The following is a 23,348-nucleotide window of genomic DNA, read 5'->3' on the forward strand; positions in this document are numbered from 1 at the left end:
GTACGACTCGATTTTGTGGAATAACTGTTAATTATATTGTATTTCAGTTATACGCACAGATGTAATGAGTCTTTTACATGTGAATGCTAGTTTTGTGTTAATGGCATTAATGAAATAAATATTTTAAAGGAGATACGCAGAACCATGGCCTCACTTTTTGTTTATAAATGCTTTGAGACCTCAAGAATGGCACAGGAATAGTTTTAAGCGTTAACAATACATCTAATATAGTAATTTTTACGATTAAAGCAGTTCATATAGGTCGCGGTCTGAGTGAATGATCTTGACATCTGTGACGTTACAGCAGGAAGGCTATCGGTCTCATCGCCATTCCCGCTATACTAAAACACAGAGCTGACTGCAACTCCGATCCTCCATTTTGAGCTAATTTATCGCCATGCCATGTAGATGTGTTGCTGGCGGGTGCAGCAACACGACAGAAGGTAGATTTACGTTGCATTCATGGCCCAAGAAGGTTCAAACTGCAAAGATTTGGATGCGTTTTGCAAGTTGTTCACGAGCATATTGGGCGCCTACGAAGCGGTCTCTCCTCTGCTCTGCACATTTTACTGAAGACTCGTACGAGACCTCTGATCTGTTGAGGAGCGTTGGCTATAAGCCTGTATTGAAAGAGGGTGCAGTACCAACAATTAAAGGAAAAGAAAACTATAAGAAAAGGAAAGTAAGTTCAGTTGCACCAGTTCTCCCGGAGTGTGAGCCGAGGGTTGTTGCTAAAACCCGGGACGGAACGGGACGTGGCATATCGCTCGGGCAGTGACCTCCCCGCGGTTGTTGCTAAAAGTGGTGACATCCCGTTCCATCCCGGGTTTTAGTAATTGCCTGAGCCGAGCAGTAATGGCGGAGTACCCAGTATGGAGAAAATGGAGAATGAGTGGACCAGCCGTCTGATTTCTCTGCTGGATATGCTTGCTTCAGCAGCAATATTTTGCCATTATGTGGAAGAAGCGAATGAACAGAGAACTAAATGAACAACTGAAAGTCAGATTGTTTCAAAACAATCGGCCACAAGATTGGCCTTCAAGAAGCGAGAACACAGACGGGTAAGCTCCGACTCTCATTTGGATACAAAACAACAAAAACACCACCACTCGTTGTTTACCTGCATTTAGATTAATACATGTAACTTGTATTGTGTATTTAAGTTACCGGTATAAGATTATTTAATTTGCTTCAGAATGTGATTGTCTCAGTTCAGCTGATTTTATTTAATTAGCCTTTTACGTTTTATCAGTGAAAATGCATGCATGTACATGTATGTTGCATAAGTTATAACACCTATCCTGTTTTAATGAGAGTCAACCCACAATCAATGAAGTCAAATCAGTCTTAGTTGAGCAAGTTGGTAACGGTATTTCTTACTTTCACCATAAATTTTTATTTATATGGCTTTGGTCTATAGCTGTCAAAGGCCTCGGCCTTAAAACCGGTTCCTGCTGTGACGTCACGCACTCAGGGCTGGCTGCCTCAGTGGGGCAGCTCGAATGCCAACTTTGCGGTCGATTTTAACTCTCAAAAATATATATATATTTTTATTCCCATTTATGCAGCATACAAGGGTCAAGGATGGAGATACTATCCACTCAGAAATGTATTTAAAAATAAAGGTTTTGCATATCTCCTTTAATGTGTGGGGGGATTTAAAGGAAGCAAATCAACAAATCCCTAAATAAGAGCATTCAGTTCAGAATGCCGCTGTGTAAAAGGAGAGCGCGTTGCGATGACTCGGCGTCAAAGTTGGTTCTGTTTGCTACAGCATCTTCTTTTCATGCTGTGCAGCATTTTATTAGCGCCAGACCTAAGTGACCGATCTGATGTTTCAAGCTGCATTGTGCCGTATAGTCTCCAGCGTGCTGCGTGCCTTCCTGTGACACCCTCCTGCTTTTCCAGCACTGCATCGGGGACACACTAGCACACAAGAAATTTCTGGTTGAAAGTTGCCGTGACACATGGCTTTCAATTTATTTAAAAAAAAAAAAAGCCCTGGGAAGCAGTTTCCCTTGGTGATGTGCTGGTGTTCATAATCATCTGGGTCTGGTATCCCTCCCAAACTTATTCCCTTTATTTCACCTTTTCTAAATTCACATTTTCCATAATTCGGCTGCAGATTTTCAGTCAAAAATAATTTTGATTGCTCATCATTTCAAATGTGAGCTTTGCCTTTTGACCAGTTGCAAATCAGCTCTGCCGTACACTAGGGTGGCCCAAAAAAATTTTTTTTTTTTTTTTTTTTTTTTTAGGATTTTGTGACGACCACCTTACCTTTTTTATTAATTTTTTTTTTTACATTGCCTAAAAGAAGTTATTGTGCGAAATTTGGTTAAAGTGCCATTCCACCATTGGATGTATTCTTTGGCATAAAATACAATCTATTTTATGACAACATGACTAGACAGAGAAATCTTTTAGCTTCAAAATGATATATCAAACATAATTTTTTGACAACGACAAGTATATTAATTTTGCGACCAAAGTCACCTACCCTTTTAATTTCCGCGCGGTAGTGAAATGTGATGTCATCGGCAGGTTCCCCTTCTTGTGTACCACGTCACGTGTGACGTGGCACAGATTATCAGCAATGGCGGATAGAACGCGATTGTCAGCTTCGGAAAAGAAGCGAAGGAAAATAGCAAGTGATGCCCAAAGGAGACGGTTGATGGTGAATATCGGCACAAGTGGAAATCACGTTCTAGCCGCCATTGCTGATAATCTGTGCCACGTCACACGTGACGTGATACACAAGAAGGGGAACCTGCTGATGACATCACGTTTCACTACCGTGCGGAAATTAAAAGGGTAGGTGACTTTGGTCGCAAAATGAATATACTTGTCGTTGTCAAAAAATTATGTTTGATATATCATTTTGAAGCTAAAAGATTTCTCTGTCTAGTTATGTTGTCATAAAATATATTGTATTTTATGCCAAAAAAATACATCCAATGGTGGAATGGCACTTTAAGATTGAACAGTGTTTAGAGGTGCCACAAAGCCATTAAAATTTTCACTCAAGACACAATATAAAATAATGTGGCTTATTAACTGTTTCATATTAATACAAACAATACAGTAATATAACTTCCTGTGTTCAAAGTACCAATAGCTATTACTTGTCTGTGATTTTCTAAACCCGTCGGTATTATGGTATCTTGTGGAGATAAAAGAACACACTAAGGGCCTCTGCATGCTCTTGCGACAAGGCTTTCGCAGATAGCTTTTCGCAGACAGTTGTAATTTATCGTTGAGCGGGGAGTATAGGCGTGCGCGATGTTATTCACCGCCACAACGCAAGGGGGCGCGAAGTCGCTAGGAGTAGTTGGTGGGTGTGGTTAGTGGAGTGTTTATCCTCTGGTTACTTATAATGACTAGAACTGGAGTCGTATAGATGTACGTACTTCCTCACTTCCTCGATCAACCGCTCTTCGTGCTGCTCCATCTTCACTCATGTTTTTAAAAATGGCGGTCGTGAAAACAAACCAAACCAGGAAAGTAGGGAAGCAGAAGTGCATGTACAGCGAATGTAGAGTGGACCAATCAGAGCCCTCTTGTCTGCGACGCTGTCTGCGAGGCTTCTGCGGTGGTCACAATTTTTGGGAGATGCGCGCAGAGCGTCTGCGAAGGTGGGGGGGCTACGCAGACGCTATCTGCGTGGACTGGGTTGTCAGCATAAATTGGCCTTAAGGACTTCCCTAGCAGAAGGAAGCTTTCTCCCAGACAGTTCCTTGGAAGTGGGACCAATTAACCAAACGTTATTGTCCTTTCTGGTTTTGTGCTTTGCACCACCGGTACTACTTGTATTAGTCAGTACGTTTACATGCACATCCAAATCGAGCTGCTGTCGGTAATCGAGCTAAGGGTCCCAGCAGGGGTGCCAGAGAAATCCAATCCTACATGCACACAAGGAAATCGAGCTATTGTGTGAGGTACATTGTGCACCCGAGCCACAGGTGGCGCTACACGCCCCATTGTGTTGGTACACTTCCGGTTGTCGTCATGAAGAAGAGCTATTCAAGAGTGTAAACAAAGTTATCAGTTCCGTGTTCTCCATTGCGCGTTTTTCTCCCGCCCATGAATTTTAATATATTCAACTCCTTAAGCTGAATGAGCACGAACTCTGTCTCCTCATTGCTCCAGAAGTGCACGTTTCTGCTCGCCATTTCCTCTTCTTCGTTTGTTCCTCCTGACCTCTTCTGCTGCTCGCTACTACTGTTGTCATGCCGACCGAGGCTGTCGTGTTTCCCGCTTGTGGTCTCGTCACTCGTCACTTCCGGAAGGGGCAGTGCTGAAGTAAGTAGCTCGACTACGTAGCTTGATAGGGTATACATGCACTAAGTAGCTCGGCAAAAATCGCATAATCTAGGTCGCGTAGCTCGATTACGAGAAATCAAGTTCGGTTCAATTTCAGCCTAGCTAAGGTGTTTCCATGCCATTTAGAACTTCGATTTCAGTCGAGCAACGGCAGAAATTCGATTTTCTCTATGTGCATGTAAACGCACTGACTGTTGCTAGCCATCTGAAAAACATAGAAAGAAAAACATTCACAACTTCATCAGCATATTACGATCAGTATTCATTGTTTAAGAACCCCTTAGTGCATGAAAGTTAACCTTCTATCAGTCTATAAACTCTTCCTGCCTCTTCTTTTTCATAGAAGTGGCATATTCCCTCTAGAACTGTGACTTTTTGGGGGTTTGAGATCTTCTCTGCAACAGTCTACGTGCCAACTAATGTTACTGGCTTAACCCGATTTGCAACCTCGTGTGGCACCTCTAAATCTCATCTCATTATCTGTAGCCGCTTTATCCTTCTACAGGGTCGCAGGCAAGCTGGAGCGTATCCCAGCTGACTACGGGCGAAAGGCGGGGCACACCCTGGACAAGTCGCCAGGTCATCACAGGGCTGACACATAGACACAGACAACCATTCACACTCACATTCACACCTACGGTCAATTTAGAGTCGCCAGTTAACCTAACCTGCATGCCTTTGGACTGTGGGGGAAACCGGAGCACCCGGAGGAAACCCACGCGGACACGGGGAGAACATGCAAACTCCACACAGAAAGGCCCTCGCCGACCCCGGGGCTCGAACCCGGACCTTCTTGCTGTGAGGCGACAGCGCTAACCACTACACCACCGTGCCACCCCGCACCTCTAAATATTAACCAATTTTTCTGAAATTTTGCTTGTTGCCTTCTTTTAGCCTATGTAAAAAAAAATGGTAGGGTGGTCGGAATGTTTTTGGTAAAAAAAAAATTTTCCCATACATTCCGGGACCACCCTACCGTACACACGCGAGTACAAGGAAAATCAGCCTTTCCCAATTTTTTTATTTGGCTTGGCTTGCACAAACTTTTTTTAAATATACAGTAGCTTTGCTTCAAGATTGATAAACGAGGTCCATTGTTGTTACATAGTGCGCTTAAGAAAGAAATTGCTTTTCTTGGATCATTTATTAAGCTCAAAACACCAGTGCACTTGAAAATGGCCTTGAATTTGGCTGCTTTGTTTGCACTGGGTTTTTAACCGCACTTGTGCATGCCGTGTGTCATGTCAAGTGATTTTTGCTTTAGTTTGTCTGAGAGCAACTTGTCATATACCAGGCCTGCGTATTATTACTGACGGTTCTGCGTACACCGTCTTCTCTCAAACATACTCGAGCATAAATACTCGGTACACTCAGCTGATTGTCTCTAAAATAGAAAGTCAGTCACGGTGACTCAGCTGTTCTGGAGCATGTTCTGCTCCTGAGCCAAGCACTCGGATTTCCACTCTACGCCTGCACAGCTCTGCCCGCAAACTCTGCTATTAATAGTAAGTACAGTTTACATGCTCCAGAGGCTAACCTTTTGATCATGCAGAGCCACCTCTGAATGAAGAGATGAGGAGCGATTGACAGTTGAGCTTACCTCTGTTGCTCGCCGGCCTCTGTAAGCCCTGTGACTCCACTATCTGCGCCTCTCGCTCCGTCTCTCCCCCTCTCGCTCGCTCTCTCCTAAAGACAGTGCTGAGGAGATGGCAGATTTGTCAGTGTCAGCAGACCGCAGTGTACTCGGAGGCAGGGAGTGGGCATTCTTGCTCCATCACCTGCACGCGCAGAAGCTTGCACAAAAGCGGGCCAAGTGTGGTCTGCTGTCAGAATTCTCACAGAGACTGATTTTTCTCCATTTTCTAACCACTCTGCTGTTCTTTGCTTCTTTTATCGTCCTTTTTTGCGTCCTTCATCTTGGACCCTTGTGACACTGCAGTCGCCGTACACGGTGGGTCAGAATGCCGGTACAGCCCCGCTGGTCTACTCACCGCAGACACAACCAATGAACGTCCCGCCTCAAAGCCGCCCGGTGAGTATATCTTTTCCAGGAGCATAGTTTATTTATTTATTTTTTCTCTCTTTCTCCTTTTTACCTTTAATAACTCAGAAAGGCCTGAATATATCTGAACACCAAAGATTTTTCCCTTCCTGCTTTAGCCTGTTGCTATTGCTAACAGCGCAGTTAGTCAGCGTTGTGATGCAAGTGAAAATGTGCCATGCTTTAGGCTTCGGCTCAGACAACTTGGCCGTTAGGAACTACCTGCCTCCCACAGCTTGTGGTTTTAAAGTGTTTGTCAGTGTGTTTTCATGTTTCTCTTTCTCTCTTCCTTCCTGCCTCTGCTCTCTGCCACGCTCACCCCCACTCAGTTTGCCCCAGGGCCTCGTCCTACCCACCACCAGGTAATGTACGCAGTTGCAGCACCGCACCTCACACTGTAGACCACGCTATGTTTTTGCAGTTAGAGCTCGCTAAAGCATTGTGCTGTTGCCAAACTGCCCCTCTCCCTGTTACTGATTATTGATCCTTCAAAGCCGAGTATTCGCGCACACCTCATTCTCTGAAGTACAAGCACCCACTTAGATCAGAATCTTTTGTGAAATGACGAGTTTGTTAGCGGTGTATGAAGCCTGGTTGGAGTAGATGAGACTGAATGGGAGATTTCATGTCCAGGCAATTATTAACTTTTTTTTTTTTTTTGGTAGCATTTTCTTTCTTGTTGGATTAATTTGTCTGAACAGATGACGGGAGTAAACATGATGTGCTACATCAGAAACTTTGCTAGAAGAAAATTGTCTATGGGTACATAGTAATCTCCCTGTACTTGTTCATTTCCCTGAAGGCCTCTGCATGCTCTTGCGACAAGGCTTTCGCAGATAGCTTTTCGCAGACAGTTGTAATTTATCGTTGAGCGGGGAGTAATAGGCGTGCGCGATGTTATTCACCGCCACAACGCAAGGGGGCGCAAAGTCGCTAGGAGTAGTTGGTGGGTGTGGTTAGTGGAGTGTTTATCCTCCGGTTACTTATAATGACTAGAACTTTTTTTTTTTTTTTATAATGACTAGAACTGGAGTCATATAGATGTACGTACTTCCTCAATCAACCGCTCTTCGTGCTGCTCCATCTTCGCTCGTGTTTTTAAAAATGCCGGTCGTGAAAACAAACCAAACCGGGAAAGTAGGGAAGCGGAAGTGCGTGTACAGCGGATGTAGAGTGGACCAATCAGAGTCCTCTTGTCTGCGACGCTGTCTGCGAGGCTTCTGCGGTGGTCACAATTTTTGGGAGGTGCGCGCAGAGCGTCTGCGAAGGTGGGGGGGGATACGCAGACACTGTCTGCGACGCTATCTGCGAGGACTGGGTTGTCAGCATAAATTGGCCTTTAGTGTGTGTTCATATTAGGGGTGTTCACACGGTAACTTTTACTCCGGTGTAGCACCGGGGCTGCCCCGGTAGAGCGTTCACACGGTACAAAGTTATACCGGTGTCGCCCCTGAAAGCTGCTTAAACCGGTGCAAATCTAACCCTGCTCGGGAGGTGGTTTAAGAAATTTACTCCGGAGTAAATGCTAGTTTGCGGGGCAGCACCGATATAAAATGGGACGTCTGACCGCTACAGGGGTAGACTCGCTACGCGTGAGGAGAGTTGATTACATACGGGCATTGCATAATTTGCATCCTGGTATTTTGCGCTTCCAAAATGGCGAATATCAACAACAACAGAACTGCGTGTCTTCCAGTGTTGCCAGATTGGGCGGTTTTAAGTGCATTTTGGCGGATTTGAACATATTTTGGGATGGAAAACGTCAGCAGTATCTGGCAACACTGGTGTCTTCATCCACGTTGTTTTCCCGGTGCTTGGTGATGCCATGACAACCAGGAAAAGGAAGTACATTTTCACGCATGCGCATATTTCATTTCCGCATTATTACTATCGTATAGCACGGTCGCAAAAGCTGCCGTGTGAACACAAGTGGGGCTGCACCGGTGCTAACACGCTTCTCTCTAGTAAGAAGGTTTGTGACGTGTGAACGTTCTACAAAATTTACACCGGTGTAAGATATATCACAACAAAATACATCGATGCAAATATGTGCTGTGTGAACACCCCTTTTCTGAACTCCTCTCTCTCTCCCTCCATACATTAGTCCTTTATGTTATCTGCTGCTTTTTTTAGGCGAGTCAATTATGATTCCCGGCAATTGAAACATAGGACTGTGTGTAGCACGTTGGAGCGTCCACTTGCCTGCTGGGTTAGCTAAAGAATTTATAATTTGCCCACCCTTGGGGTCGTAATACTTTGGTATGGACTGTGAAGTTTTGTTTTCCACATTGATTGCATGGTTGGACTCTGAAATCAAGAGTAACATGCTGTAGTATTTTGTTTAGTTCCTTTCTGTAGTGAAGGTTACTTCTTGGCTCTGGATTTCCATTGAGAAGGGCAACATGGTTCGTTCGGTTGTTCTGTGTGGGGATTAGTCAGTAGGAGCACTGGAAAATGTGAGCACTGATTTCTGTACAATAGCTGGCTTCTTTGCCATCGCCGCCTCTTTTTTTTTTTCTTCTTTGCGTTGATGTTTCAGTGAATTATGGTGTGATTTTTAGATACAGTAGCATGCCATCAGTGTATTTGCCCTGCTTGCAGAAATGAAGTGACTTAAGTGTCCTCGTCTGCACTTTGCTCTCTTGCACTGCAGTTGGAGAAGTTTCATTGAGGAAGTGGCATGCTTAGTTGGCTGTGTTGATTCTGAATGGAGGTTAGTGGAGTACATTTGCTCCAGCCTCATGCGGGTGATGACACATACTGCTGCCTTAACAACACACCGCCTAGTTCTGTTTATATATATATATATTTAAAAAAAAAGGGGGAAGAAGCCTTTTCCTGAAAGCAGAGCTGATCAGATTGCAGACTCTTTGCATGCTCTTAATGCTACTGATAGCTCTTTTGTATGTGTGTGAGTGTCTTAGTCTCTCTGTCCCTCCATACCGAATAGTGCACAGTCCCATTAGACTCTCTCTTTTTCCTGCTTCATATTTCAAGGGAGGATTCAGACCCATTCAGGTAAATTTGCAGTTTTAAAGAAATGCATGGCATGAAGCCCCTATTCCTCAGTGAAGCTCAGTTATCTGCTCCCCTTCCCTGTGCACTGCGGTCGTGCTCGTCTTCCTTTCCCCCCACCACAGAGGAAGCCATTTTATAGGGCTGCAACAAATATTCACTCATTCAGATCGTTAAGCTACTTTGAGAATGGGAAAATAATTTGAGTACCTAGGGGGTTTTTTTTTTTCCTCCTTTTTTTTTTTTTCCCTCCCCCAAACCATTAAATTCCATAAACTCGGATGGTTTCCAAAAGGTGCTTTCTGCCTTCTCAAAGTGGTCTGGTGCCATCAAAGTCTTTTTCCTCACAGCACTTAAGTTTTTATGCTCCGCTATGGAAGTGTAATTACAGCTAACTGAGAACATGGAACAAAATCAAGTGAGTCTGCAAAACCTCATGAAAACGTCCAAAATGTGTGAAACAGTAATGCTCAGTGTTTGTGCCAGAATTTCTCAGACTTTTTACAGTAAGAGACCCCTTTAATAAATTCCACATGTCCCATCAGTACAGTTTTATGAAAATATCCAACTATTCAAATATTTGGCTTATTTAGGTGTGAACTGTAGTGGTATTTTTTTTTTCGCGGTCCGGTTTCCATCAAATCCTGCACTCTGATTGGCTGGCGAGCGGGTCCGTATCCTACGATACGGGCCCCTCTGGCGGCTCGCTCGTTCACAACAACAACAAACATGGTAGCAATTTTTGTCAACATTTATTTTCGCATTTCTCAGGAGAATAGCATTAATTTTACAGCATGGATCGCGATAATGAGTGTTCACAGCGAAAGCGAGTTTTACTACCCTGAGGAAGAAGAAATAAAAGAAAACATTTCAGGAGAAAGCTAAAAACCTGTAACTGTTGCTAACGCTGAACAAAAACATGGCTGAATCCTGAATGACTCAGTTTTGTATAAATAGGGGACTACATAGGCGGCAAAATGTAGTTTTTTGTTTTTTTTTTCCTGCCATGGAAGTGCACTTGTATACTGAGGAGGAAGCCATTTGCGTTACAGCCGTGAATGAGGATTCAAAATGGCGGCTCGCCTCGGCTCGGTTTTCCCTTTCGGGCGCTCTCGTTTTCTGTTAGAATTTGGATAAAGAAAAAAATAAATATATTATTTACCAGCTTAAGGTCAGTCCATATGGGGGCTGAGATCAGTATTCAAGGCCGAGGTCACGGTATTTCGCGATACAGACCTCCCATATAAAATAATAATATTTTGAGCCATAGAGCTATTTATGCCTGAACCTTGCGCCAAAAGAACACACAAGGTCTAACGGGACGTTTATAGACCTACCTCATGATGAGATTTTGGATTAAATCCATTTAGTTCAGTTTACCAGTCAAACAGACTAATAACACTCAATAATTAATAGAATGAGTTTGATGATAACGGGTCGTCATTTCCTACACTGTAATGCACGCACCAAAAAAAAAGCCTTTTGGACCACTGTAGTTCCATGATTTGAGAATCACTGGTCTTTTGTAAATGTAAATTAGCTTGGCAAAACTACACAACCTTCCTGAGTAATCACCTGAAGCGGGAACTTTCCTGGTGAAAATAGTTGCCAGTATATTAGACAAAATAATGGCAATTTTCTGGTTTACTTCAAAACAAAACCAGTTTTTGTTCTAGCATCTGTGATGTTCGACTCATTAGGAGAGTTTACTAAAATAAACACCGCTTTAAACATTTTAGCCATTGAAGGCTTGTGTAATATAGAATTTTTTTTTTTTTCCCTTGCTTGCAATTCATCATTTAAAGGAAAAAAAAATCACAACAATTTATTCGTTCATTCCAGGACCGGTAGCCTAAAAAAGCAGGAAAACAAATAATTTCAGATACTTCAGGTTTAAAGGAACAGTCCACCATACTTCCATAATGAAATATGCCCTTATCTGAATTGAGACGAGCTGCTCCGTACCTCTCTGAGCTTTGCGCGACCTCCCAGTCAGTCAGACGCGCTGTCACTCCTGTTAGCAATGTAGCTAGGCTCAGCATGGCCAATGGTATTTTTTGGGGCTGTAGTTAGATGCGACCAAACTCTTCCGCGTTTTTCCTGTTTGCATAGGTTTATATGACCAGTGATATGAAACAAGTTCAGTTACACAACTTGAAACGTAGCGATTTTCTATGCTATGGAAAGTCCGCACTATAATGACAGGTGTACTAACACCTTCTGCGCGCTTCGGCAGCGCACTGATACGGAGCTCAGATATCAATGCGCTGTCGAAGCGCGCAGAAGGTGTTAGTACGCCTGTCATTATAGTGCGGACTTTCCATAGCATAGAAAATCGCTACGTTTCAATTTGTGTAACTGAACTTGTTTCATATCACTGGTCATATAAACCTATGTAAACAGGAAAAACGCGGAAGAGTTTGGTCGCATCTAACTACAGCCCCAAAAAATACCATTGGCCATACTGAGCCTAGCTACATTGCTAACAGGAGTGACAGCACGTCTGACTGACTGGGAGGTCGCGCAAAGCTCGGAGAGGTACGGAGCAGCTCGTCTCAATTCAGATAAGAGCATATTTCATTATGGAAGTACGGTGGACTGTTCCTTTAAGAAGAGTATGGGATGGTGTAATGATATGGCAAAACAATACCACAGCAACTCTTATCATTTATACCACAGGTTTGCCATAAATGTGAAAGGTACTCACTGCATGAGGATTTTTTTGGGGGGTGGCAGTGAAAGAGTTACTATTAGAAAGTAATTTGATTGTACTCCTATAATTCTACTGTAATGTTTGTTTATTACCTCTTTGTCATTGGCTTACTTATTAACGATCAATTATGAATTTTGGTAGGCATATCTTTCTCCTTAAAGAAGGATGAGGGCAGAGACGTGAAATACAGTGGCGGTTGAAAGTTTGTGAACCCTTTAGAATTTTCTATATTTCTGCATAAATATGACCTAAAACATCATCAGATTTTCACACAAGTCCTAAAAGTAGACAAAGAGAACCCAGTTAAACAAATGAGACAAAAATATTATACTTGGTCATTTATTTATTGAGGAAAATGATCCAATATTACATATCTGTGAGTGGCAAAAGTATGTGAACCTCTAGGATTAGCAGCTAATTTGAAGGTGAAATTAGAGTCAGGTGTTTTCAATCAATGGGATGACAATCAGGTGTGAGTGGGCACCCTGTTTTATTTAAAGAACAGGGATCTATCAAAGTCTGATCTTCACAACACATGTTTGTGGAAGTGTATCATGGCACAAACAAAGGAGATTTCTGAGGACCTCAGAAAAAGCGTTGTTGATGCTCATCAGGCTGGAAAAGGTCACAAAACCATCTCTAAAGAGTTTGGACTCCACCAATCCACAGTCAGACAGATTGTGTACAAATGGAGGAAATTCAAAACCATTGTTACCCTCCCCAGGAGTGGTCGACCAACAAAGATCACTCCAAGAGCAAGGTGTGTAATAGTCAGCGAGGTCACAAAGGACCCCAGAGTAACTTCTAAGCAACTGAAGGTCTCTCTTACATTGGGTAATGTTAATGTTCATGAGTCCACCATCAGGAGAACACTGAACAACAATGGTGTGCATGGCAGGGTTGCAAGGAGAAAGCCACTGCTCTCCAAAAAGAACATTGCTGCTCATTTGCAGTTTGCTAAAGATCATGTGGACAAGCCAGAAGGCTATTGGAAAAATGTTTTGTGGACGGATGAGACCAAAATAGAACTTTTTGGTTGAAATGAGAAGCATTATGTTTGGAGAAAGGAAAACACTGCATTCCAGCATAAGAACCTTATCCCATCTGTGAAACATGGTGGTGGTAGTATCATGGTTTGGGCCTGTTTTGCTGCATCTGGGCCAGGATGGCTTGCCATCATTGATGGAACAATGAATTCTGAATTATACCCGTGAATTCTAAAGGGAAATGTCAGGACATCTGTCCATGAACTGAATCTCAAGAGAAGGTGGGTCATGCAGCAAGACAACGACCCTAAGCACACAAGTCGTTCTACCAAAGAATGGTTAAAGAAGAATAAAGTTCATGTTTTGGAACGGCCAAGTCAAAGTCCTGACCTTAATCCAATGGAAATGTTGTGGAAGGACCTGAAGCGAGCAGTTCATGTGAGGAAACCCACCAACATCCCAGAGTTGAAGCCGTTCTGTACGGAGGAATGGGCTAAAATTCCTCCAAGCCGGTGTGCAGGACTGATCAACAGTTACCGCAAACGTTTAGTTGCAGTTATTGCTGCACAAGGGGGTCACACCAGATACTGAAAGCAAGGGTTCACATAGTTTTGCCACTCACAGATATGTAATATTAGATCATTTTCCTCAATAAATAAATGACCAAGTATAATATTTTTGTCTCATTTGTTTAACTGGGTTCTCTTTATCTACTTTTAGGACTTGTGTGAAAATCTGATGATGTTTTAGGCCATATTTATGCAGAAATATAGAAAATTCTAAAGGGTTCACAAACTTTCAAGCACCACTGTAGAATATACGAGGATAAGTCAAAGTTCTAAGACAGATGTTATTTCAAAAGGTGTGAAAGACATCCCCCAGAATTCTACAAAGAAGGAATTCTCCGATGGAAACACCGCTTGCAGAAGTGTTTAGACTTAAATGGAGGATATGTAGAGAAACAGCTTTGTTCTTTTCATAAATAAAGTTTTGGGTGTTTTTTTTTTTTTTTTTTTTCCCCCAATTTGTCTTAGAACTTTTTGACTTACCCTTGTATAGTCTGTGGAAAACAAATTTACTGTTTAAACAAGTTAAGTACTTTTTTTTTTTTGTAAATATTCAGGCTTTTCATTTGTATTTCGTGAGGTGATATCCCAAACAGAATTTTCATATGCTTTATATTCTATTGCTGTTTATTTTATTAACGCATTATAATACATTTGCATAAATAAATAGAGTAGCATTAATGTAGGGTGAAGCCATGGTCTAATGGTTAGAGAAGCAGCTTTGGGACCAAAAGGTCGCTGGTTTGATTCCCTGGACCAGCAGGAATGGCTGAAGTGCCCTTGAGCAAGGCAACCGCTCCCCAGGCTGCTCTGGGATGATGCAGACGCTCTTCTCCAGAGCGACATACTAAATGCCTGTAATGTAAATTTATATCTTGAACATTTCTTACTATTATACAATCTATTTGGGACAGTATTCAGCCGAATATTTGAACAATAATATTAAAGGTTGCAGCCCTACCATTCTGTGATGGTGGGGTTTTTTTTTCTTTCTTTTTCCCCCCACTCTCTTTCATTATTTCTTCCAGCCCTACAGTGCTTCATAATCATTTTAGACATGTCATGGCTTCTCCATTCACCCTTCCTACCTACATTCAAATAACATTTAATAGAGTGTAACCCGTCTTTTTTTTTTTTTCTTTCTTCGTCGGAAGCATTACATTAACCACTTATCGATGAGTATTCTAGTTCTTGTAACTGGTTTGAAAGACATCTCATTCACTGAAATGTGCCAGAAGCAAAGTAAGACCTGTATTGTTCTTGGGGTAATTTCCATAAAGAGCCTAGTTTCCGCAAACCAACTAGTCCGACATCGGAGAAGCAGCCCAGCAATAGAGGAGATTCTCCATTAACACAACCTGTCAGAACTGATAAATAGGAATGATCCTTTTACTCAAAGCCATGTTTCCTGGTGCTTAAGTGGACATTCACCGCTGTACTCGTATCATGAGAACAGCCAAACGAAGTGCTGTGTGTGTCTGTCTGCATTGCAGTGGTCGAATTTCTAATAGCTCCGTCATATCGCTTAAATGAGTCTGAAAAATGTACAGTGAAGGGCAAGATTTATACCGAAGATTCTCATCACTCATGTTTGAAATTTTGGCTAATGCAAACACATCATGCATTTGTTTTGTCCACTTCTCATGCTAGTTGAATTTCCCCTCTAGGTTTTAGTGCATGTCAGTTAGAATATATGAAATTGTTCATTTGGTATTGTGCATGCCATAATGAAGAGCCTTTCAGCATATGCCAAAAAGAGAGCGCTTTTAAAAAAGTGGTACAATTGTCTCCGAACACATTCTTAGAAGTATCCACGACACATAAATGAATCACTCCGAAGGTATAGAAAATTGTTGTACTTCAGTTTGTTGTGCATTAGCTGTGGGTGAGTGCGTCTGTACCTGACTGTTCCACTTGCTTTCATCTCTCCCAGTTTTTCCAGAGGGCTCAGATGCAGCCTCAACGGCCCACCATTGCAAGCAACAGCCCTTCAATTCGACCTGCCTCTCAGGCCCCGAATGCCACCGTATACTCGGCAAGCCCGCCTATCATGATGTCCATGACTCCGATGCCCTTCGCTTCCCCCCAGGCTGCCCAGTACTACATCCCTCAGGTCTCACACAGACACATGCGCTAAAGAGAAATCACTTTGCTGTTGCGTTTGCATCGGGTTAAAACACAAGTTTAAAGAGAACGGAAGAGTTAAGCTGAACCTTATGCTGTTCCTTGGGGATGGTAATAGTTACTACTAGTAACAGTAGCATCGTGAACATAAGACAGTCAGTAAGGCCTATTTTACAGTGCAGCAAATGTGACGCGTAGCAGCACTGTGTCCAGTACGCTCCCATGTTAATCAATATGGCCTTTTAGCAAAGCAGAATTTTCTCAGTTTACCTCAAGTGTATGTAAAATGAGTTATATAAATGCTGTTACGTGCATGATATCCAACTGTATGTAGAAACATTATAAAATATAACATTGCTTCTATATTGCGTTTCTCTTGGCACTACAGAAAGATCTATAGACACTTTATATGTAGATACTATGGTATTTTTGATGCGTGTTCCATTCTATAGAATAAGCAGCTTTTGGTGGGGGGGGGGTATTAGCAAATGCCAATGCATAATTATAATATAGTGTTGGAAAATTTTACACCGTAATGTGAATCATTTTAACTATTGGTACACATTTTATATGGTACACTACCGTTCAAAAGTTTGGGGTCACTTTGAAATGTCCTTATTTTTGAAAGAAAAGCACTGTTCTTTTCAATGAAGATCACTTTAAACTAATCAGAAATCCACTCTATACGTTGCTAATGTGGTAAATGACTATTCTAGCTGCAAATGTCTGGTTTTTGGTGCAATATCTCCATAGGTGTATAGAGGCCCATTTCCAGCAACTCTCACTCCAGTGTTCTAATGGTACAATGTGTTTGCTCATTGCCTCAGAAGGCTAATGGATGATTAGAAAACCCTTGTACAATCATGTTAGCACAGCTGAAAACAGTTGAGCTCTTTAGAGAAGCTATAAAACTGACCTTCCTTTGAGCAGATTGAGGCTACATTCACACAACAACGGCAACGAGATTTAAAAAAAAAAAAATATCGCGTCCACATGGGCAACGGATCAGTAAAATATCAGGTACATATGGCAACGCAACGCTTGCTGAAAACGATGCAATACACATGCCACACCTCTAGGTGCGCTGTAAGACGGTCCCATCGGAGACGCCAGAATAATAGAAGTAGTAAGGACGCATGCGCATAAACTATTATGCGCGAGACTTCATATTAGCCACAGTCAGAAAAAATCTGTTCGTAAAATTACATTATAATGACCAGATACAATGAAAAGTATTTTTCCAGTCTCACCTGTGAAAGGCAATCCCATGTGATCTTGTTTGGACGGCAAACCTGTTGGTACAGTTAAACGCAGCACATGAATGAGGCATCTTTATTCTCCGCTTTGACCTATCCAATATGGCGGCGAGGATGACGTATGATTCTACGCGGAAGGCGGCGTCTTTAATGGTCCGGAATAAATTGAATGCTACACGTTGATGGATTAATTTGTTCTACTCCCTTTTTGAGGAATGTATTGTAGAACTTAAACCAACATCTGAAGAGGTGAGATCGCTCCTTTTTTTTTCCCTGTTTTTGCTGGCGGGATTGACTCTGCCCTAAGGGCTATTCTCTCTCTCTCTCTCTCTCTCTCTCTCTCTCTCTCTCTCTCTCACTTTGCACCATTACACAATAAATATTCACAGTGAAAATATTTTGTAAGCGCGTTTCATGAACCAAGTTATAGGATTTGTTGACAACTCGCATCGATTTCGTTACACTTCTCCCCGGCGTGAAGCACGTGGTTGTGACGTCATCGTAAACAAATCCGTTCTACTCATCCAGACGACTTCGCAATGGCTCCGTTGCCAGATCTTTCCACTCTGGAACCCGTTCTCAAAAGATTTCGTTTTGGGGCACCCAAAACGCCGGTGCCGTGTGGATGCCAGGCCGAAACGATAAACAATTTTATCAGATTCACCTGAATCCGTTGCCGTGTGGACAGGGCCTGAGTTTCTGGAGCATCACATTTGTGGGGTCGATTAAATGCTCAAAATGGCCAGAAAAATGTCTTGACTATATTTTCTATTCATTTTACAACTTATGGTGGTAAATAAAAGTGTGACTTTTCATGGAAAACACAAAATTGTCTGGGTGACCCCAAACTTTTGAACGGTAGTGTACATAAATAATTTGCAGGATGAGACATACTGTATCGGTTCGTGTTGGGGCACGCAAAAACCGGGTGGAGGCAGTGTATGGGTATGGAATAGGGAAGGTCAGGGGTCATGTACTGTATTTATCATGGTGCTTTGCATCAGCGACACTGTGCGCTTTTATTTCAAAATTGGATCAGGTACCAAACTTTGTCTACATCAACCTTAAAATAGTAATGAGTCATTTTTGTGCCACACTTATAACTGCTCTTTGCTGTATGTGTTACAGTATCGCCACAATGCTCCTCCATATGTGGGGCCTCCTCAGCAGTACTCGGTCCAACCCACAGGACCCAGTACTTTCTACCCCGGACCTAATCCTGGAGAGTTTCCTCCAGCATATCGTAAGTTCGTGCTGCTTTTTCACTCATACTTCCAAAAAGCATCTTTGTTCTGGTTGGTTGTTAATCCTGACTGTTTGAATTTTGGTCTCAAACTCAAACTGGTTTCATTACTGTTAGCTGCGGGAACGCCATACTACCCTGGTCAGACCATGTACACCCCTTCTCCATCCATAATAGTGCCTACACCACAGCAACCTCCACCCGCCAAGAGGGAGAAGAAAACAGTGCGTGTGCTTACTTCTTGCTTCAGTACTGATTCATTTACTGAGTACTGAGCTTATTTATATTTGACGCTGTGCTGTTTATTTCTCGTTAAGATCCGTATCCGAGACCCTAACCAGGGTGGCAAGGACGTCACAGAGGAGATCCTGTCAGGTGTGGGTGGGAGTCGGAACCCCACTCCGCCAGTAGGAAGGCCCTCCTCCACCCCGACTCCTCCACAGGTAATGTATCTAATCTCACACATGTAGAGACAAAGCAGTTCCTACAGGCTACTACTCATGAATACTGAATACAGTAGCTCTTCTGTTCTAATAGCAGTCTTCACTATTACAAAGTGTTGATTTTATTATTATTTTTGTGTGTAAGCTGTGTTCCCAGAAGAATACTTGCGCCTTAAAGGAACGCTCTGAGATTTTTTTTATTTTTTTTAACCTGGGCCTATTTTCTCATCTCTTTGGGTCCAGATATTTACTAGGGACAAAAATGATTGAAATTGGTCCAGTATTGAGTTATACCGCTATAATTGGCAACCGCTAAACTGCTATACGGTGTAATCCTATCGGGCAAACCACTTGTTTTTGGCACTGACAGGCTCATAATGTGCTCATAAATGTCTGACAGCATGGAAAGGATCCCTACAAAGATGCACCTGTGTCTGTTTACCTCAATAACTGTAAAGAAACTGTAGAAAATGAGTTTCTAAACCCATTGTTTTACCTTTTTCTGGTCTCTGATGTGGCACCCCATTCAGTTCACGTAGTCGATTATTGCATGGGAGCTGTTTTCTGATGTTTACAAAAGGGATCCTTCATATTTGTCGTAATCAGCTAAATATTTGGCTATTGCTTTGGAAATGGACTTCACAGACTCGGTGTGACGACTTCTTTTGTGAACATCAGAAATGATTTAATTTATTATAATTGTTATATTGGGGTTATAACACAATTATAACATTGAGCCTGTCAGTTGTGAAAACAAGCGGTTTACTTTTGCCGCTTTTCCACTACAAACGCGGCTGAGTCGGGCTGAGCCGTGCCGTGCTGAGTCGGGCTGAGTGGGGCTGTTGGAGTTGCATTTCGACTACAACCGCGCTGAACCGTGCTGGCTGGAAGTGGGTGGACACACTGGGTGGAGTTAGCGAAAGTGGGTGGACGTCACGTGATGTCATTAAGCAGCGCAAACAGTGACATCAGTGATCTTTTTTTTTTTTTTTAAGATTTTTTTTGGGCTTTTTGCACCTTTATTGGATAGGACAGTGTAGAGACAGGAAATGAGCGGGAGAGAGAGAGACGGGAAGGGATCGGGAAATGACCTCGGGCCGGAATCGAACCCGGGTCGCCCGCATTCATGGTATGGCGCCTTAACCACCTGAGCCATGACGCCCCTGACATCAGTGATCTTTTAAGCGGTAGTCTCACAACCCGAATAGTAAACAATAAACATGGAGGACATGGAGTCGTTAGTGTTGCTGGTCTTGGTGCTGTGGCTTGTTGTCACCGACAACGCCAACAGATACTGGCAAGAGCGTATAGATGAGGCGAGGCGCATAAGGCTTCAGAAATTCTCGTAATTCGTAATTCTTCTCCTTCCGGGTTTGCGGTGTTTACAGATCCCAGCGCGCTCGCGGGGCGTGTGTGGGCATGTGAGGACACTCCTCCTCGCCAATCAGTGCACAGGGGAGTGTCTGCTCACGCCCCCAGCCTCAGTCGGCTCGCTTTGGCTCGCTTCAGCCCCACTCCAAAACCGTGCGAGTTTTAGGGGCTCAGCAGGGCTGAAGCGAGCTGAGTCGTGCTGGTTTTTGGTAGTCGAAACGCGAGCCGTGTCGGGCTGAAGTGAGCTAAAGCGAGCTGAAGTGAGCTGAAAAAGGGTAGTGGAAAAGGGCCATTTGACGTTGGATATTTGCCTAATAGGTTTGCATTGCATTGTATCACGGTTTTACGGTTGCCTGTCATCACATTCTAACTCAATACTGGACCAGTTTCAGTTGATTTTGTCCCTAGTAAATATCTGGACCCAAAGAAATGGGTCCAGGTTAAAAAAAATAAAAAAAAATAAATCCTGGAGCTTTCCTGTAATGGCCATTATAGTTGCTGGTATCCTTTTCTTTTTGTTCCCCCCCCCACCTTATTTGAAGTCCCATGGCTGTGGCCTGACTTTACCTTCCGTGTACTTTATTTGCTACAGATAACCTTTTTCCTGTGAAACAGAATCCATTGGTGCAATTTATCTGGCATCACCTTTGCCTATTTTCCAGTCAATGTGGCCATTATACAGTGGAGTGCCGTTATAATATGGATCACTATTACATGAAAACCATTGTAACTCGGTCAGCTCATGGTTCCCAAAATTTTAGGCCTAGTCATTTCTGCTGGCATGTTTTGCGTTGGCAGTACGTCACATGATCACGTTTTGTCATTCGTAACGTCACCGAGAACCAGTCACAACCGGAACAGATTGGTGAAGAAATCGATGAGGATGACCTTGCAGATCCACCACTTGTCATTTGAAAATGCATTATGGTTTGAATGCAGTGATGCTTCTGTGGTGAACATCGCATCTACGAAACGTGCTTCATTTCGTCTGACTGCAGGCCTGCACAAAGCTTCAACAAAAGAAAGTTACAGACTTTTTCAGTAAAACCAAGGACTAAAACGTGCTGTTATGTGCAGTGCCTGAACTGTGCTTGTTACACAATAATCATTTTGTTCTAGTCTTTGAACACTTCTTGTTTTACTTATTACGTGCAGTTAATTATTACACGATTATCCGTATTCTGCTCATTGTTATTGTAATTTTTATAATGACTTTTTTTTTTTCATTAATTCAGCGGTGCTACTACGCTATATAGATGTTATGTTCGTGCCTGGTGTACTTCGAATTTTAACTCGGCGCACACCTCAAAGGATAATTACATGTACCTGTCTCAGATTAGAACACAATCACCACGTGCTAATAAGGACGCTGAACTCTTGCGGACATTATGACTACGTTCAGACTGCACCCTGAAACGACCCATATCCGATTTTTTTTTTTTGCCCATATGCGACCTGTATCCGATTTGTTATTGACAATCTGAACAACACAGATCCGATTTTTTCACATGCGACCCAGGCCGCTTGGATATGTGGTCCTAATTCCGATGCATATCTGTTATTTTCACATGCGACTGCAGTCTGACCGGACAGGTCGCATTCATGCGACCTACACGTCATCAACAAGAGACAAACGTCACTATTCTGCGTTGGCTAATCGCGCCTCTTTGGTGGAAAACAACAACATTTGTACAGTTTTCAGAATTTAAATAGACTTTTATAGAATTGATCAAGCTAATCAGGGCTTAATTTGAGGGGGAGCAAGCCGGAGCGCGCTCCGGAACCTCGGACGTTGGCTCCGGCAGCTATTTACACTGGATCCGGTGATCCGCCACCTCTCTTGACTATGTAACAAAATAAAAAAATAAAAAAAACCAAATAATTAAATAAATAAATGCAAGTTTATTTAGTGTTAATGTCTGATTTTGATATCTGTCTTGTTGGTGATTTCTCTCATGAAACGACATCCACAAAATATCTGTTTGTATATTACGGAAAAGGAGGGTGCACGCTTCCGTGGCCGCGGGAGGAAGACGCGCTGTTCGGGGAAAAAGAAGTGGAAGTGCTCTGCCAGCAGTTTTGCATCAATGACCCACGACACGTCATCAGGGCATTCAGGGAAAGTAATGGAGAATTCATCCCAGATGAACTGAAGGGCCTCTTGGCCACGATCAACACTGTCCCTATCTCAAGTGCAGAGTGTGAGCGAGGTTTTTCGCAGATGAACTTAATTTGCAGTGTTATTACAATACATGCCCAGAAGCGCCCCCCCATTCTTTTTTTTTTTTGCACCGGAGCCAGTCATCCTCTGCGCTCCGGGACCTCCCACTTTACAAATTAAGCACTGAAGCTAATGGTGGATTTGGTAGGGACCTGGATGTTAAACCATCCTGTATTACAAGATTATAAGATTGTTCTGGAAATTTCCAGTAATTTGACACCTTCGGTCTCATTAGTCTGCTGCCCACATTAATCAGATTATTGTGTGAGTTCCGCCGCCGCCACAAAAACCACATCGCCAGGTCTCGCCTCATCTCCATGCTTTACTTGCAAACTTGAAGAGTGCGCTTTTTTTTTGTTTACGTATTACGTAGATGTGCTTATTACGTGTCAATTTGCGCATGCGGGACACTTTTGGGTTGTTTTCCGTTCATATTGGAGATCGCATACAAGTCTCATATAATTGGTAATGTGAACGGCCTAACAAAAAAATCGCATTTCACAACAAATCGGATATGGGTCGTTTCAGGTTGCAGTCTGAACGTAGTGTATGAAGCATTACCCTTACCCAGCCTTATGTTTTATACTGTTATTCTGGCTCTCGACTCGTATTTTGGATTCTGCTTTTGTCTTTGGCTCATCTAGTCCGTTTGTGCCTCGCTTGACCTTTGCTTGTCTGTGTTTTGAACCTGTCTCACGTTTTGGAGTTGTATGCCTGATTTGTTTTCCGATTAAACAAACTCTTCCTGCACTTACCGTACATCTCTCTACCACCATAGGATGTTGCTATAGAAAAAAAACAAGTTTTGTAAAGAATACATTTATTTATGTTCTAAATAACATGCATAAGCATCCATTGTTTTTATACCCCGCTGGCCAAAAGGCCTAAAGGGGGATTATGTCATGGCGATGTCCGTCTGTCCATCCGTCCGTTCCGGGAAGGGTGCTCACCTTCTGAAATCAACTCCTCTCAGAATTTTTGGAGGAATCTCACAAAACTTGGCAGGATTCTTTGTTATATGTCGGTACTACACACATTGTAAATTT

The 23,348-nt window shown here is 42.7% G+C and overlaps 1 protein-coding gene across 7 annotated transcripts in view; it reads left to right on the top strand.

Annotated features, from left to right (window-relative positions):
* The window catches only part of eif4g3b (eukaryotic translation initiation factor 4 gamma, 3b), a 123,177-nt gene that overhangs the window by 60,026 nt on the left and 39,803 nt on the right, over positions 1-23,348 (top strand). For 6 of the 7 annotated variants that reach the window (XM_060938257.1, XM_060938258.1, XM_060938261.1 and 3 more), the window contains 6 exons: positions 6,263-6,355; positions 6,694-6,726; positions 15,578-15,757; positions 18,153-18,267; positions 18,385-18,491; positions 18,585-18,710. In XM_060938257.1, the coding sequence (XP_060794240.1) occupies positions 6,263-6,355; positions 6,694-6,726; positions 15,578-15,757; positions 18,153-18,267; positions 18,385-18,491; positions 18,585-18,710 (654 nt within the window). The remainder of the gene's footprint in view (positions 1-6,262; positions 6,356-6,693; positions 6,727-15,577; positions 15,758-18,152; positions 18,268-18,384; positions 18,492-18,584; positions 18,711-23,348) is intronic. The other variant, XM_060938260.1, reaches the window with a different exon arrangement.

The sequence above is a fragment of the Neoarius graeffei genome, chromosome 13 (genome assembly GCF_027579695.1).
Source record: "Neoarius graeffei isolate fNeoGra1 chromosome 13, fNeoGra1.pri, whole genome shotgun sequence".
Classification (NCBI taxonomy): Eukaryota; Metazoa; Chordata; class Actinopteri; order Siluriformes; family Ariidae; genus Neoarius; species Neoarius graeffei.